At 42.3% G+C, this 16,532-nt stretch overlaps 1 protein-coding gene across 5 annotated transcripts; it reads right to left on the reverse strand.

The window, feature by feature from the left end:
• Positions 1 to 16,407, reverse strand: tecpr1b (tectonin beta-propeller repeat containing 1b). 5 transcript variants are annotated; one of them, XM_034712185.1, is made up of 27 exons: positions 16,248 to 16,407; positions 15,964 to 16,061; positions 14,690 to 14,922; positions 14,424 to 14,603; positions 14,167 to 14,289; positions 13,582 to 13,704; positions 12,805 to 12,979; positions 12,289 to 12,389; positions 11,338 to 11,439; positions 9,668 to 9,795; positions 8,772 to 9,385; positions 8,438 to 8,556; positions 6,479 to 6,634; positions 6,247 to 6,396; positions 5,992 to 6,149; positions 5,616 to 5,743; positions 4,548 to 4,641; positions 4,312 to 4,408; positions 4,137 to 4,216; positions 3,987 to 4,043; positions 3,719 to 3,893; positions 3,257 to 3,392; positions 2,997 to 3,089; positions 2,786 to 2,892; positions 2,557 to 2,676; positions 1,016 to 1,136; positions 1 to 891 (listed from the first exon to the last, which is right to left on the reverse strand). In XM_034712185.1, exons 3-27 carry the CDS (start codon positions 14,912 to 14,914, stop codon positions 821 to 823), a joined length of 3,633 nt encoding a protein of 1,210 aa, XP_034568076.1. In that variant the 5' UTR covers positions 14,915 to 14,922; positions 15,964 to 16,061; positions 16,248 to 16,407; the 3' UTR covers positions 1 to 820. The 5 variants fall into 5 exon arrangements, with proteins under 5 accessions (XP_034568076.1, XP_034568075.1, XP_034568077.1 ...); XM_034712184.1 differs by having other exon boundaries at positions 15,964 to 16,089; XM_034712186.1 differs by having other exon boundaries at positions 15,964 to 16,089; positions 16,244 to 16,407.
• Between the last annotated feature and the right edge of the window lie 125 nt (positions 16,408 to 16,532).

The following is a 16,532-nucleotide window of genomic DNA, read 5'->3' on the forward strand; positions in this document are numbered from 1 at the left end:
TTTGGTTTTAGACTTTTATTTCACTTTTCAATGCCCTGGTAGGATGAATGTCGAGCTCTGGTGAGTCTCATACCTTCAACAGTCACAGTCGTTTCATGACAGATGGATAAAACACAACAGAAAAAACTTTTCCTTATTGCAGGCGGATAGAGAGGTACCTTCTGGAAATGTAGACTCATCTTTGTCTCTCCCATCACTTGTGGTTAAAAAGCATTTTAATGTCCTGAAAAATGGAGATCTCAAATTGTGCCAGTTGTTGTTGAAAAAAGAAAAAAGAAAAAAACCTTCAGTAATAAGAAGGCTTATTGTAGCAATATGGGCGAAAAAAAAACACTCCATCCCAAACATATTGTAACAGGCCAAAAGATATGGAGAAAGAAAACTCAACAAATGCATAATACATCAATTATAAATAAATAAATAAATGAATAAATAAATAAATAAAATCACATGCAAATGTCTGACAAGCAAAATCAAACAAACAAGACTCTAGAAACGAGACAGTTTAGGCTACAGTGGATTTGTGAGTTTGAAGTAAGTTTGGTACCCGAGCCTTAGCCCTTTATCAAAGTCCTGCCCGCTCAGGGTTTCACAGGATATTCTTGAATAGAATAAAAGCTATTGCTAGGTCCCAAACACCCAGTAACCAAAGTCTGGTAAGAGCAAACACATGCACTCTTTCTTTATTTTTAATCCCACAAAAAAATCTGGATGCTTCTACTTAAATGCTCTTGTGCTCCCTTTTCATCTTAAGCCATAATTTCATACTGACAAGATCTCTGCCTGGAAAACACGCCAGGAACAAACATTCATCCATCGATCAATTCCAACCTTCGTTCTCATTATGAACTCTGTGGTTTGTGCATTCCCTTTCCAAGAAGGGATAAGGGCCTGTGGGAGTGGTCAGAGGACACAAATGTTTGATCCAGGCACAAACAGGGCTGGAAGAAGAGGAGAAAGAGAGGAGGAGGAGGATGGGGGAGAGATGGGGGGCGCTACACACCCACAGCGTTACCGTTGACTTGTGTAGGGGGCCGCGGGGGGAGCGGGCTGCGTGGGGATCCTGCAGGAGGAGGATGGGGGACGCGAGGAGCTTCTGCTGAGTTGCCCCTGACACTGATGTGCTCCCAGCCTCCCTGCAAGTCAAACACATTAAATGGCTTCATACAGCTTATACTTCTGTAACATAGAGATACACCGATATCCAGAGAAGTTCACAATGCATCAGTGCGCACCAATTATTTGTAGTTATTAAGACATAAAAGTCAATGAAAGGGTTATATTTTAATATTTGTAATGCTTGTTTGTTTTGAATGTTTGAAAAATATTACCTGATAAATGAATAATATTACAAAAATTAAATACATTTTCAAAATACTTCCTTATTGAGACTAAATAAACTGAAGGACTGTTGTATATGTTCTAAATTTCGAAGGTGACCCTGATCACTTTCTCTATCTCCTCTATCCCTCTTTCCAACCCCAACTCCATTGAGGCAGATGGCTGTTTCACATGAGTCTGGTTCTGCTCGAGGTTTCTGCCTGTTAAAAGGATGTTTGTCCTTGCCCTTGTCACATAGGTTCCTCTGGATATCTGCTGTTGACGGCCTGCTGCTGTGGACGCGCTGGACTCCAGCTGCTACAACTACTACTATCAGTCTCACCACTATCATCTCTCTCTTCATCTCACTCTATCCCTCTTAACAATCCCAACTCGGTCTCAGCAGATGTGTGTCTAACATGAGTCTAGTTCTGCTCGAGGTTTCTGCCTGGTAAATGAAGTTTTTGCTGTAACTAGCTTAGTGCTGCAAAGTGCTCTGCTCATGGTGGATTATGATGAGATCAGGGAACTGGGGCACTGACACTGGAATCCTATCCCCCTTTCTCCCCCATCACTTACTTTAACTCTGCCTGTCCCATTTAAGTATCTAACCATAGACCTTTCTGGAGTCCCTGAGCTTCCTTGTCTCGTAGGTTCCTCTGAGTCGCTGCTGTAGACGTCTTGCTGCTGTGGACTTTCCACACTCCAGCTGATATGGACATGCTAGACTCCAGCGGCAACAGGTACTTCTGCTACTACTACTCCTCTCATCAATATCATCGCTCTCTCTTATTCTCCTCTATCCCTCTTTCCAACCCCAACTTGGTCTCAGCAGATGGATGTCTAGCATGAATCTGATCTGCTCAAGGTTTCTGGCTGTTAAAAGGAAGATTTTCCATACCGCTATAACTTCTTAAATGCTGCAAAGTGCTCTGCTCATGGTGGATTATGATGAGATCAGACTGAGTCCTGTCTGTAAGATGGGACTGGATCTTACCCTGTGTTGATGTTGGGTCTTAGTTAATAATATAACAGAGTATGCTCTGTTTGTAAAAGCTTCTTGAGATAATTTTTGCCATGATTTGCATAGCCTTCCATTTTAGTACACCTCCTCCTGTGTTATAAGATTTGTCTGGTTTTGGTGCAAAAAATGAATCAGTTATCTAGCATGCTATATTATGCTTAATTGTTTCCTTTCATATTAATTAAAGTGGCAATGTGCATTAATGAACTCACCCCGATTCCGTAGTCCCAGCCCTGGCCCTTAGGTTGCATGGGTCCCAACCCCAGTCTGTGGCAAACCGCTCCAGGGGTCTCACAGGGGAAGCTTGGAACTCCATCTGCTACAATCCACACCTTCAGAGGATAGTCATAATTAATAATAAGAATAAGACTCCATAGTAACTGTCTCCAGCCTCCTTGGGACAGGTTAAGGTCAGAATAGGGAGGCGGCATTGTTACCGACCTGGTCCAGTGGTCCCACAGTCACCTTGGTGACGTTGTTGGAGATGAGTTCCCAGGCAGAGCCTTGAGGGTAGCTGGGGGTGAGGCCCTGTCTGTACCACAGATTACCTTCATGAAGACAGAGAAGGTTGGATTTTAGTCCATTGAATTCAATTTTAAAGAAACTTTGGTTGAAACTGAGTAAAAAAAATATGGCGTTTATTTCTGCTCACTGTTTTCATCTACGGCAAAAACTGAAGTCCTCCCGACAGACAGCTGTCTGAGAGTCTGCTTGAGTGGGGACGGGATGTGGTACCAGCATTCTCCTGTAGAGGGTGAAGAAGTTGTACTTAAAACATAAAGTCCTCTTTAGATGTCAAGCTGCATTTAAAAAAACATGTTTAAAGTTGATGCATTACTGAGTTTTGTTTAAAGCTTTGCACATTATTTCCTGCACATGAAGCATGCAGCCAGTTTCAGGTCTTTTTCGGACCTGCAGGGTTTTCTGGGGAAACAGATCCTCTGTAGAACACGGCTCCATCCTTGGCGATGGCCCAAACCTGGTTGGCTCCACCGATGGAGATGGACTTAAAAGGCTGGTCTGTGCCCACATGCAGCCAGGAGCTTCCCTGTGGGATCAAACACAGTAGAGTTACAGAATGATGAAACATGTAATATTCACATGTATGCAGATGATGCAGTCATTTTCACTTATGATAACACGTATATAGCAATCAAGCTAACTATTATTATGTCTAAGATCACATCCTGGCTTAATGAATGATGTGTCAAAAACTGGTTTTATTAAGGGCAGGAACTTGCTGACTTAAAGCCTGCACATTTACATATCTTCTTTGATGATAAATGTATATTTAATTTTTTTAAAAACAAGTGGAAGAAAGATCTAGTTTAAGAAAACTGGATAAATCTACAGTAGAATTATATTCATTCTCACAGCAGGGTTTTGGCGGCTGACTCCCAGGCGACACAGAACGTCTCCCTTGTCACTGAGGGCCCAGACGGGGACCTGCTCCATCCTGCTCTGCGCCAGGCACGGCATTACAGAGATGTCACTCAGAGGGATGGGTGGGACCTGGAGCCATGGACCTCTGAGTGTGATCTTACACTTCCTGTAAACAGAACATGTGATCATTTTCATGCTTAGAGAAATGAGAAGTTACAAACCCTCACAAAAAGAAGTGTGAGGGTGTGTGTTTGATCACCTGCTCCATCTTCTGCGCCTGACAAAGTCTTTCATGGTTTTGTGGCCGTGAAATGTCCTAAAAGAGGGAGATAATCAAACAGTTTACTTACCTCTTTTTCTGTTCCTCTAGTTTTATGATCCTGATGAAAAGAAAATAGAAGTAACTTACACGGGGAAGTCTGCAGCATACTGCCAGCCCTCGTTGTCTGTCCCTCCAGGGACATTGTAGTCCAGGGCCCACTCTGACACCTAAACACACAGTTTGGAGAGGTAGAATCAGCTGGTGATGACACAGGAAATAAAAGGTGTGCATGCAGGAAGAATTTAGAATCAATCATTCCTACCCAGGACCACTGAGGGGAGGGTGGGTGTGTGTTTCCTTTGGTGCACTCCTTCAGGCCGCTCTCATCGCTCCACATAGGGCGATCCGTGGGAAGTCCTCTGCAGACAAAGAAAACAAATAAATGATGGCCTTGGAGTGCAAACATTCAGTCATGTTAGCAGTATTCTAAAAAGCACAACTGCAACTATCAGCTGAATTTGAAAAGACCCAATAAAGGGAGTGAATCAATGACCCTACTTGTCTGTGTATCCTGTCATAGGGTTCCATCTTTGATTCTCATACACATGAATGCTTCTGACGTCAGTCTGCTGGTGCAACTCAACCGCGTCTCCTGCATGGAACAAAAACATGGTATAATGAAAAATGTAATACAATAGATGAATAATTTTACATGTGGGTGCACAATGAGTATAAGTGTCTAAGGCTTCAATAGACAGTAGAGTTTTAGAGTGCTGAAGCAACTGCACAAGGGATTACAAGTTGTTAGCAAGAGGGTTTGTTCTCTTTTGTTCAAAGTTGATTGAGGTGAGAGCTAAAGCAAACAGCTTTGCAGCTAGTGTCTATTTTCAGTAGAGATTATTGCAGCAATTACTCTCAAGCAGCAAAAAACAATTAGCTGAAATACGGATGACACAAATTCATTTCTCAGTCACAATATTTTAAAATTGCTCGTCTTTCAAGAATACAACAGAAATCATTACCAAAGTAACAGATTAATTCTGAATACATTGAATACATCCACTTATGCATTCATCCTTTTAAGCGTAAATCATACGGAAGAGGATTAGGGTCAGTGGGAAAAAAAAAGATTAAGGTCAATTTTTTTATTATTATTATTATTATTATTATTATTATTATTATTATTATTATTATTATTCTGAGAGAAAAGTCGGAATTCTGAGAGAAAGTTAGAAAAAGTTTCTCAGAAGTCTAACTTTAATCTCAGAATTCTGACTTTAATCTCAGAATTCTGACTTTTTCTCAGAATTCTGACTTTAATCTCAGAATTCTGACTTTTTTCTCAGCATTCAGACTTTTTCTTAGAATTCTGACTTTAATCTCAGAATTCTGAATTTTCTCAGAATTCTGACTTTAATCTCAGAATTCTGACTTTAATCTCAGAATTCTGACTTTTTTCTCAGAATAATAGTAATAATAAAAAAATTTGACCTTCATTCTTTTTTTTCCCCCAGTGGCACTAATCCTCTTCTGTGAAATCCTTTTCAAAAGACATGAGCAAAGGTTTTTATCTAACATGTAAACACTGGGAAACATATGCATGGGTGTCTACAGGGCCGTGTTTACCCTGGGTGGGCTGATGCCCAAAGCGCCCGCTGTACACCCAGGCAGTGCCGTCCCACCCGACGCCCCACACCAGCCCCAGACTGTTAGACTCTACACAGCGCAGGTGACCTGGGACCTGCCGCCAGAACCTGCAGCACCACACAGCAGGAGCACCCAGCGTTAGCAACATATCGTTAGCACACACACACACACACACAAACATCTTAGGTGAAAGAGACTGGCGCATTAGCAACACTGAAGAGCACCCACTTTCACCGTGCAGAGCAGTATGCTAGCATGTTAGTGACATGTTATGTGACAGAGCAGAATTTAGAGTGTGGATAGCTGTTAGATAGAGAGAGAGGATGAAACAAACGGTCTTGGGTATCAGTCTCACATGAGGTCACAGGCTGGTGTCTGTGCAGGAGCCTCTAACGAGAAGGACGGCTCGTGGACCATGACGTCTCCCTTTGAGGTTGTGGACCACAAGGCATGTCTGGAGGGAGGACCTGTGATCCCTCGACACTCACAGCAACAGTCAGACAACAGGCTCAGCTAAACACACAGGACAGACCCAGAAAACAGCACGTGATCGTAAACTAGTTATGCACAATATCAAATGTCTTCTCCTGTATTTGTGTTCGACTCTCACCCATTCGCTCATGTCCCTCTCAGTGTTTGCTGCCAGCACCAGAGGCCACCTCTGTTTGGTCCTTTGGGCCGTGTACACAGCAAAGGCATAGTGGCAGTCCCTGAGCACTGGAACCAGCGCTGTCACTTCATTTATAAACACATGGAGGTACTGAAGGAGACAAAATAATAGACATCTGTGAGTGGAGAGCTACAGTCGAATGAGAATTTAACAACCTCACAGCAAAACTAACCTTTTTCTCATCATACTGTGTGTAGTAGACAAAGAAGATGCTGTCCTTTTTGCCATCAGGTTTGGTAGACTGCTCAAGAGCTACACCCACATCCACCCAGCGCTGAGGCTTCCAGTCTCTCCACCAGCGCAGAGAGCCTTTACGCACCCACACAGACTGGAGATACGGAGAGACACAGGAGGATTTAATTTAAATAGCACTAATTCATAAAAAACGTTACCTCAAGACTCTTTACAAACAGAGCAGGTCTAGACTTTACTCTTTGTTATATTATTCAAAAGGACACAACATCCAGATGTACGGACAACATGGAAAATGTGACACAAGAGAAGACATGGAACCTTTTTTTCCCTATGCAGTTACACTTTGGTGCTCATTTGGAGGGTTCACCACATTCCATGTCATCCAAAACCACAGAGCATGGAGTTAGAGTGGGCTGTAAAAAATTCTTACTCATTACACCTGCAGAGCTGTGTTGTGCAGGGCATGGGAGACCCTCTGTAAATTAAAGTTGTGTAGCAAATACAGACAGCTTTAAATAAGATGAGCTATGAAGAAGCAGACCGGTGTTTACATGTTAAAGTTGTTCTTAAAGTCAGGATCTGATAAACCCTACTGTAGTCTGGAAAAGAAAATGTGTTTGTTTTATTGTGAAGTATGGAATCATTTCTAGGTTCTGATGAATATCATTTTTCCTCATAATGTGGAGTGATTCAACGAGTCTGCAGAGAGCAAAAAAGGAACACACCCTGATTTAACACTTTTTTTTTTTTTTTTTTTTACAGGTGCAAGACTGCACAGCAACAGTAAACAGGAAAAATTCAGCACACTTAATGTCCTTTTAAAGCACAGACCAATCACAACAACGTACACGTTTCTGCACAAAGTCTTTTTCAGTGTTGCAGGTAATAGCCAGACGTGCCCATAGACATATAAAGAATAGACGCCGCATTGGCTGCTTGGGCGCAAGAAATACGGCCGCCATCTTGGTCCGGTCAGCCCACCCATGATCCTATCTGTAAACATAAACTGAAGCAGCAGAGACTTCAAGATGCCAGAGCACTGTGCGGCAAAATACCCATCATACATCACATATATCACATATCAGAATATACTATTACTGTTAAGCCCACTATGAAGATTAAAATACACACACCGAACCATGTGTCCTGTATCATACCTACATGTATGACATTTGCAGAAAAAAAAAACCTGCATGTAAATCAGTTTAGTATTAAGCAAGTTATGATTAATTAAATGCGCTGGCACTTAATTGCGCCTGCCAAACAGATTACACTGAGTGGAGCGGGTGACCGGACCAAGATGGCGGCCCCACGGCTCGTCAGCGCCAATAGGTAGTAGTGGTCGATGCGGCATCTACTCTTTATATGTCTATGGACGTGTCCCTTAAATACAGGGAGTGATCCTCACTTTTAAATACAGGAAGTGATTCTCAAATTTACAATAACTTCCTGTATTTAAGGGGCACATCCGACTATTATCTAACGAGTCTACCTCACGCATTTACATCACTTATTATCAGTTGCGGTTATTATCAGTCACTGTTCCTCAGTCGAGTTTGTCACAAAGCTTTCCACTGTACTTTATACCATACACCTTAAAGCTCCTGTAAGGATTTTTTTTAATCAGGTTAAGAAACGGATTGAAATGAATATGGATGCCTTTTTATGACAGCCTGTTCTTTCACATTTTTCCATGATTTTAATGCATTGACAGTTACAAAAATTACCCTCTAACATACAGGAAAAAACAGCAATCCTATGAGAGGTACTGCTTTGTCCAAAGGAGGGCGCCAAAATCATCTCAAAAAGTTCCTCACAGGAGCTTTAATAAAAGCTGCTTCATTTGGCTCCGAGTGTGACTTTAAACTGAGTTACAGCGGGACAGAGTGGTAGCAGGGAATGTTTGGTTTGAGAATTAGAAGGAAAGCAGTCTTACGTTGCTCCTCTCCAGTGGTTTCTTGCTGATCTCCTCTTTGTGCTCCTGCTGCTGCTGCTGCTGCTCGCTCCAGGCTGCTGACTGAACGGGAGTCAGTGACAAGGAGCTGGTGAGAGGACCTGATAGAGATATGGACATTTTTAGACAGACAGAGAGACAGACAGACAGACAGACAGGTGACTATAGAGATGACACATATAGTATATATCTATGGATTTAAACCATCATTAATTCTAGTGTGTTTCATAACCAGTTAAAGACTCCTCACAGGGACTTTAAGATGTTTATTTAGATAACACAAGTCTTACAATAATTGCAAAGGTTGTCTTTATACCTGTGGGACTAAGCCAGCTGATTTGTGATTCTGCATCCACATCACACCCTCCTCCAGAGATCCAAGCCCACACCGGCCCGTCCTCTTCACCCACACCTTGAGAGGTCTCCAGAGCCCCGAGGGCGTAGGTGGCAGCAGCACCAGCATCACCTGATGACAGCTGTGCTGAGTGTGCGCTGCGAGCCGCCTCTGCTCCCTCCAGATCCACGTTCATCCAGGGGACGTCTTGTCCTGCAGCCTCAGGAGTCAGGAGCACAGGAGCCGTGGACAGCTCCTCGTCGACCTCTTGCGGCGCCTCTGTGATGGACGGTTGCGGCGTGGAGGCTTTGTCTCGGTCCGACACAAGGCTGTTGATGAAGCTGTCACTGGCGGGGATGAAAGGTTTGGGGGCGTCCCGGTTGGGGGCTGAGGAGGTGTCCTCTGCAGTCAGCGGAGGTGATGGTGTGTCAGCTGCCCCGAGAGGGACTACAGAGGGAGCTGCTGCCTCCAGGACCGGCGTGTTATTAGTGCTGTTTTGTGGGTCAGGAGGGCCTATCTCTGAGTCTGAGTCTGTGCAGCTCATAACTGAGCCCTGTGAGGCCTCAGTAAGACGGGCGTTAAACTCACAATCACTCCTAATGAAAGACAAAGAGGAGGAAAGAGTGAGAGAAAATTAAGATAAACTGTAAGTAAGCTTTGTTACACGTGTTAAATAACCCAACTTCCTGTCCGGTATCAGTGGGCGGGACTTATTCCATTTCTTCCTTTTGATCTTTTTTCAGGTTGCTCTTTTGCTTGTTGACTTGTTTGCTTGCTTGTCGCTTTCTTTGTATTAACGCAACAAATCTGAAATATTAAATTTTCGAGAACTGCTTCCTCACTCAAAGACTTGAACTAGCTTGGTTACTCATACAGACCTGGGTGGAATAGCCTTTTTACTGTTCCCCCACTGGGCAGAGACGGGGATCCAGCCGCTGCCGCTGGGTTCAGACGGGGTCACGCCCATTCTGAAGTACAGCCCACGGTCCTCACCTACCGCCCACACCTGACACAGAAACAAAGGAGAAAATAAGGAAGGAATGGGTCAAAACACAATCACAGGCACTAAAATCACCTGTTGTAGCGTGTATGATTTTATAATGAGGTGTTAAATAATAACTCAGGAACAACAAAAGAGAAATACGTCAGAATCCTAATATACATTCAACAATAAAACTTGTATTCAGTCCTCACATACGTATCTGAGTCACTGTTAGGACACAAGCAACTGTTACTTTATAAGGCCATATACTGTAACACTGGCGCCTGCCACCTCACACAAGCCATACCCATAATTACAGCCCTGCAATATGAAATATGGGATATGATGACGACGCCTTGGCCAGCTTCTAATTAGGGAGTCTCCCATATGTCAGGCCAGTGGGGATATAGTCTGGGGATATATAAGGCTGGGGCTGAAGTATTGCTGCTGGGACATTGGCTGGATCGTCTAGCTGTACTCGAGTTACAGGACTCAAGCACTAGAGGCAGGAGGAAGGAGGGCATGGGGATGAGGGGGGGGGGGGGGGCAGAGGGAGCAGGGGTGAGAGACAGAAGGGGAGGAGGTGTGAGATGTGAGTTTGCAGTGCTAGCAAAGTCCTCAGCAGTGAGATACAGAGCGAAGAGGCCCAGATCTGGATTATCCTGAAACCAGATCAGATGTCAGGGCTGTAATGTCTTGATCAGGAGGGAAAGCAGCGGGTCAGAAACGAGCAAAAGGAGAGTTGGCGGAATAAAAAGGAGACAAAATCAAAAATGAATAAACAAAGAATAGATATATATTTTCCAGAACTGCTTCATGTGTGTTTAATAAGTTATGGTGTTATAAAAATGTTGTACTGTCTGGTTTTACTACATTTCATCATAAGTCGTACACCTGTTACTGTTTTTTTTGTCCTCTTTAAGCCCACCACCAGCAGTTGAAGCAACACTGCTGAGCTAACCTTAAACGCAAGACGTGCTGTTTGTTGAATTATTTTTAAAATTTGAGGGGCAAGAATTACTGTAAATATGTAAATACCCATACTTTTTACATACTATTTATACTTTTTGTGATATACTGAGTATTGAAATAACTTATATTGAAATGTTGCAATTTGTAAAACATTATAACTGAAATCATGTCCCAAAAAGGAAACTTTTTCAGCTAACTTTTACAACAAGATAGAGTTATCTGTGTTCATCTCTCTTAAATAATTCTGATTACTGTAATAAAGGGTTCTCAAACAAACAGGCAGATTTACTTAAAGTTTTGCGGAGCCACTGGCTGAAATTCATTGAAAATGTCTCCATCCTTACTTAAAATGACCTAAAATCAAAGAAAAATCAGCACAATCTGGCAGACTAAACAGTATCTATATCATCATGGCATCACTACTTGTATTAGCTGTTCACCATAATAATATCTGTAATGAAAGACATAACTACACTATGCCGTACTGACTTTAACCCTTGTCCTTCACATTCACAGTGTTTATTTGATTCATGTCCTCAAGGGAGACACAAGGACAATGTATAACAATAACGACGACAGTAGAAATGTCAAAACCTGGTCATTGAGTCCTACATCCACCATCATCATCTCCCCTCCAATGCTGATCCAACCGGAGCCACAGGGGTTGTGGGAGTTCACACCGCGCCTAAACCACACCTTCAGACACACAAACACACACACATAGTTGCAGTTATGGTACCGCCACAAAAAAAATATATAGTTTGGATATTTAAAGGCACAGTAAGGAGTTTTTAGGTTATTTTGAAATAGTGTAATTTTTATAATGATGCCTCTTCATGACCTATTTAGTATAATGAGATTAACTGTGACAATTTTTTTTGTCTTTATATTGATTCTTAGTGCCTGTGCTCGGGTCAGATTTTCTGCGAAACAAAGCGAGTAGATATTTGACATTCCACACTGTCCACAATTGACATAATGTTTTGTACTAATGGCTAACACTGGAGCAGGATTGAAGCACTGTTTTAGAGAGAGAAACTTTACAACAACTACTAACTACAACTACTGAATGCTTTGCTGCTCTTTGATCACAAAATAGTTAAAAAGTGTGCATATTTACGTTATTCAGACATTTATTGGGACAGCAGAGCACACATCATCACACCGGGGCTGTGACGAATTCCGTTAAACTGGTACATCTGGTCACTTTTTGTAAGCTATCTAACAGTGATAAATCCCAGTTTGCAAAGTTTTGTTGTTGCTGAGATACAGCTAATGATATGATGTAGCTACAAATCAATAAACATTAACTCATTACTATGCATTCTGCTAAAAGTTATCTTGAATAAAGAAAATAAGTATCAAAAAGAAGATCAAACACACACTCTAGCAAGAGACATATCTTTACGACACGCTCATGGGAAATGTAGTCTTTATCCTGAAAAGACACTACCAATTTAATCCAAAGGGGTCAACAGAAATAACACGACATGAAAACTCCTCACAGTGCCTTTAAATACACATGAGGACTGAAGATTTAATTACCTTGTAGTCTTTAGTGACCAACCACACCACACTGACCCCAACAGCCACATGAAGAGCTTCAACCTCCTTCACTGGTGACTCCACCTCTACCCATGTTGTACCTGATGGAGGGAGAAACTATGTGTTTACTGACACTACACAAAGTCAAGATCTCATCCTGTCACACCTGTCACAGAGTCATAAGAAAAAAACAGTGGCAAATTCTAGCTCTCTAAGGGGACCTTTTGATCAATGCTATTTGAGGTATCATGTAATTGTAGAACAACTATATTAGAATGCTGAATACTTTAAAAATATTTTGTAAAAATGTAAAAATGTATTCAGCGATAGTTGATTAGCAGTAGCGGCTGAAATATCGTTCCAGTTGACTTAATGTTTCTGTTCCATGTTCATCTTAAAATTGTTAAAACTGATGGAAATATCTTCATGACTGATATTTATTGTGGAATAGAATAACCACTAATCAAAGAAACAGAAATTCCGATGGTATGAACGTTGAATCAAATGAACGCTAACCAGTCGGGCTGTCCAGGGTCAGACCTGTACGGACCAGCAGGTTCCCATCCCAGAGTAAAGCCCACAGCAGGTCTCCGGGGCCAGCTGACAGTTGAGACACCTCTTTGTGCACTTCTACTTCCTCCCAACAGGAGCCCTCTGGGACCCGAGGGTGGATGCCCTCCCTGAACCACACCTACAGGTTGAAAATAAAGCCTTCACACTGACCTGGGTGGGATAGCATTAACATAGCTACAATAATCAACAAGAAGTTAAACATAAATAAGATAAATATCAGTGCTAGAACAGTGCTTTATGTAGATTACTGACTGGGTGCAAAATTAAAAAAACACATGCATGTTTGAACAACATTTAAGTTTTTTTATTTGTAAAACTGATTATTTGAACCAAAGTCTGACTTCATGAGTTACATGAAGTCATGCTGCCACCTAGTGGCAAAAAAATTAAGTTACTTGAACTTACAGCAGACTATCTGCCTGTTGCTATAGTATCTTACTTTGATCAAAAATTGCAGCATTTATCTCATCAATTTAAATATTGGGCTAATAGCAGTGCGATTGATAAAGACATGGCTGTTATACACCTGGACTGTAAGGCTTGAGTGTCCAACAGCACATTGTAGATGTTATCTACTGGATGAATATTCCCTTTTGTGAACAAGAGCTGAGTAAATGTAGTGTTTAATAACCTTTACTCTCTGTAATTTATGTGACTGTTTTTCAATTTTATGCTGAATTACCATATGTCATATGATGAGTGTTTGTCCAATAAGCTTACCTCTCCTTGCTGAGACACGCCCCACAGATAGGGATACCTTCCAGACTGGTCGCTCATCTCCCACCCACCACAGCTGATGTCACAGAGAGGCAGTGGGGGCTTCCTGGGGTTATCCAGTGGGATCTAAAGAAACAAAGGGGACTTTACTTAAATCATCTGATCAGCACTCAACTTTCTAAAATGTCAGATGCATGCAATGAGTTTGTGGATAAAAAAGGACAAAAAAAACTGTAACTTTCACATACAAATAAGATCCAATCAGCTTTCGACAGTAAGGGCCATTAACTCTGTAACCCTTAAACAGCTACAACAAAAGTATGTCCATGTTTAAAATCTGTTATTTGTGTTTGTCATACTCAAACCTGTATATTTTAGTCACATTTCACATGTAAAGGCTAAATTAGGGCAAAGAGGTGAAACTATTAAAAGCTAAAAACTCTCTGTGCAACACATCAGTTTTGTGCTCTATATTTAGGCAATTTTAAATCCAATCATCACCACTATGATATTTTTAAAAAGTCACATAATATTTGATGAAACTTACTGACTCTTAAGATAAATTGTTTGAATAAAGAGTGTCCTAACCTTGGCCCAGGTTCCTTGTGCTACATATCTCCTGTAGCGTATCCAGCGCCTTCGACGGACGCATGAGTTCCACTTTTTGTCAGGGGAGAAGTTTGCTGGGAAATCGACAGCATACTCCCAGCCCTAAGGAGACACAAACAATGCTTAGTTACAGTAGACAGAGTGTGAAAAACATTTAAGACTTTATTAAATCGACATTGGAATGATGGCCAGGAAAAGTGAAAAAATAAATCAGAGGGACGAGAGTTGTTTCTTACCCCGGTCTGGCTTGGTTCACCACAGCTCTGGTCCACATACCAGTCTCCCTCCCACTCCCAGCTGCGAGAGGAAAGCTGAAAGCTGTGGAGCGGCTGAGGATTCATCCCAGTCACGTCACTCCATGGCCAGCGATCAGTGGGCAGCAGAGTGTCAGTGAAGCTGTCCACAGGGTTCCACCTCTGAAACAAACACATACAGAGCTGATTTAGTTTCAACAACATCCAGTCCTATACTGTCAGTGTGACAACATACAGCTCAGACAGACCTGGTTTTCATAGGTCTCCTCTCTGTAGCGGATGGTGTTCTCACTGGGTGTTATGTTGAGGTAAACATGGTGGTCACAGCCGATGCCCCAGCAACGATCCTTCCCCGAGGTGACCCGCTTCAGCTCCAGCAGCGTGTCATCTGCTCGCACCCAGCGCTGTCCGGCTGTGGAGAGGCTGTACACCCTGCCGTACACGTCCACGGCCCATAGCATGGAGATGGGCATGATGGCCCCTGAACAGAGAGAGCAGAAGAGAGCACTCATCATTCTGAATTTAGAGCATTTAAGAGATGTTGTTGCATGTTTTTTAGGAGCCACATTTTATATGATCAGAATTTAGTGGTTAAAGCTGCTGCTGGTAGTCACAGAGTAAACATCTGTTCAGAGAGAAGGACTTTGAATGTCATCACTATCCTTCCCAACCAGATTTCCTCTTAGCCCCCCAACACAGATCGGGGTGTGCAGTCATGATAGTGCCGGACTCATAACCAATCTGAGGACGTAGTAGGGCCCCCCTCCCCCCTTAACCAATCAGGACAGAGGACTGGAGATTAGCTATGATTGGTCCGTCATGACGGGAACGAGGGGAATAATAACATTGCTTCATACAAAGGCATTGGAAAACGCAGACATTTCGCAATAGTCTCAAATTACTCCACTTACCGACGAGTACCGATGGACCTTTCTCCAAACCCAGCAGAAAAGAGCAACATTTTTTACACCATTCCTACCAACAGCAGCTTTAAATCTGAAATTTTAAATGAAAAAGTATGTTTATTTATTCCCATTTCCTCTAAAAGTTTAACTTCTTTTTTATGACCAATTTTGACTTTGTTCCTCGAATATCCACAAAGATTTAATTGCAATATTTACGTTTTCTACAAATCGTGACATATTCATATTTTAACAGACCGGTTAACAAACGATAGGTGTTTTAATTTGAAGTTTCTGACCGGAAGTCCAGAGCTCCTGCTTTATCGACTGATACTAATCCGCTACAGTATTGACTCTCCCTGCTCCCCATTCAAACAGGCCTGTAATCTGCTCACTCACTTAAAATGTAAAATCGTGGGATAAAAACCAGCCCCTGAAAATGTATTCTCAAATATTTCAAAAACGAAAAATGTATTTCTTGAGAAAGCAAACGCCGAACCTGTCATAGTTTTTGCAGACTGCTGTTTTTGAGGGTAAACTTGGAGAACCTGCATGGAGCTTCACGTAAACACGCTTCAGTAAATCCAGGATCAGAAACACTGTTATGTCAAACTGCTCACCTGTTTATAGGTGGGATATCCGATCCGATCCTCGGTTGTCAAGGGAATATCAACAGACGTGTCATGGCATCAGGTGTAACAGCCGATACCTGCCGTTTCTGAGGCCCACGTTAGGACACAACAATCCTTTACATCCAAGAACATCAGAGGGAGTTACTGCACGCTATGCAGCATAATAACACAGCTGATATGGAGCCGTCTGCCGCAAAGTCGGCTATAAGCTGTTTACATTACAGGCTGCGGTCAGCACTAAGAACACCATACAAATATTAACACTTACTTACATATGAGGCTGTGTCATGAGCAACACCTGTGGAGAGGTATGGTTAAGTCATTCCTGCACATTCCTGCAGTGGTGTTTAATTCTTATTCTGGACCAGAGGAACGCTCTACCAAACTCCAGTCCACAACAGGAAATGGAGAAAGTGCAGCTCTGATTGGTTGAGGCTCTGCAGGGGGGCGGGTTCTCGTGCTCTCACTGGTTGAAGACAGAAGCACCTGGTATGTCTTTCACGCTGCCGCTGCTGATTGATGCACATATTTCAATAATTTATTCAGCGCCCAGTGAA

The sequence above is a fragment of the Notolabrus celidotus genome, chromosome 20, assembly GCF_009762535.1.
Source record: "Notolabrus celidotus isolate fNotCel1 chromosome 20, fNotCel1.pri, whole genome shotgun sequence".
NCBI lineage: Eukaryota > Metazoa > Chordata > Actinopteri > Labriformes > Labridae > Notolabrus > Notolabrus celidotus.

Excerpts from the sequence above, each read along its gene's own strand:
- tecpr1b (XM_034712183.1), bottom strand. The coding sequence starts at position 15,897 with ATGCAGGTTCTCCAAGTTTACCCTCAAAAACAGCAGTCTGCAAAAACT. Across the intron at positions 8,557-8,771 it reads CAGCTGGCTTAGTCCCACAG|GTCCTCTCACCAGCTCCTTG; the intron begins GTATAAAGACAA and ends TATCTCTATCAG. Across the intron at positions 3,090-3,256 it reads TTCCCCAGAAAACCCTGCAG|GAGAATGCTGGTACCACATC; the intron begins GTCCGAAAAAGA and ends CACCCTCTACAG.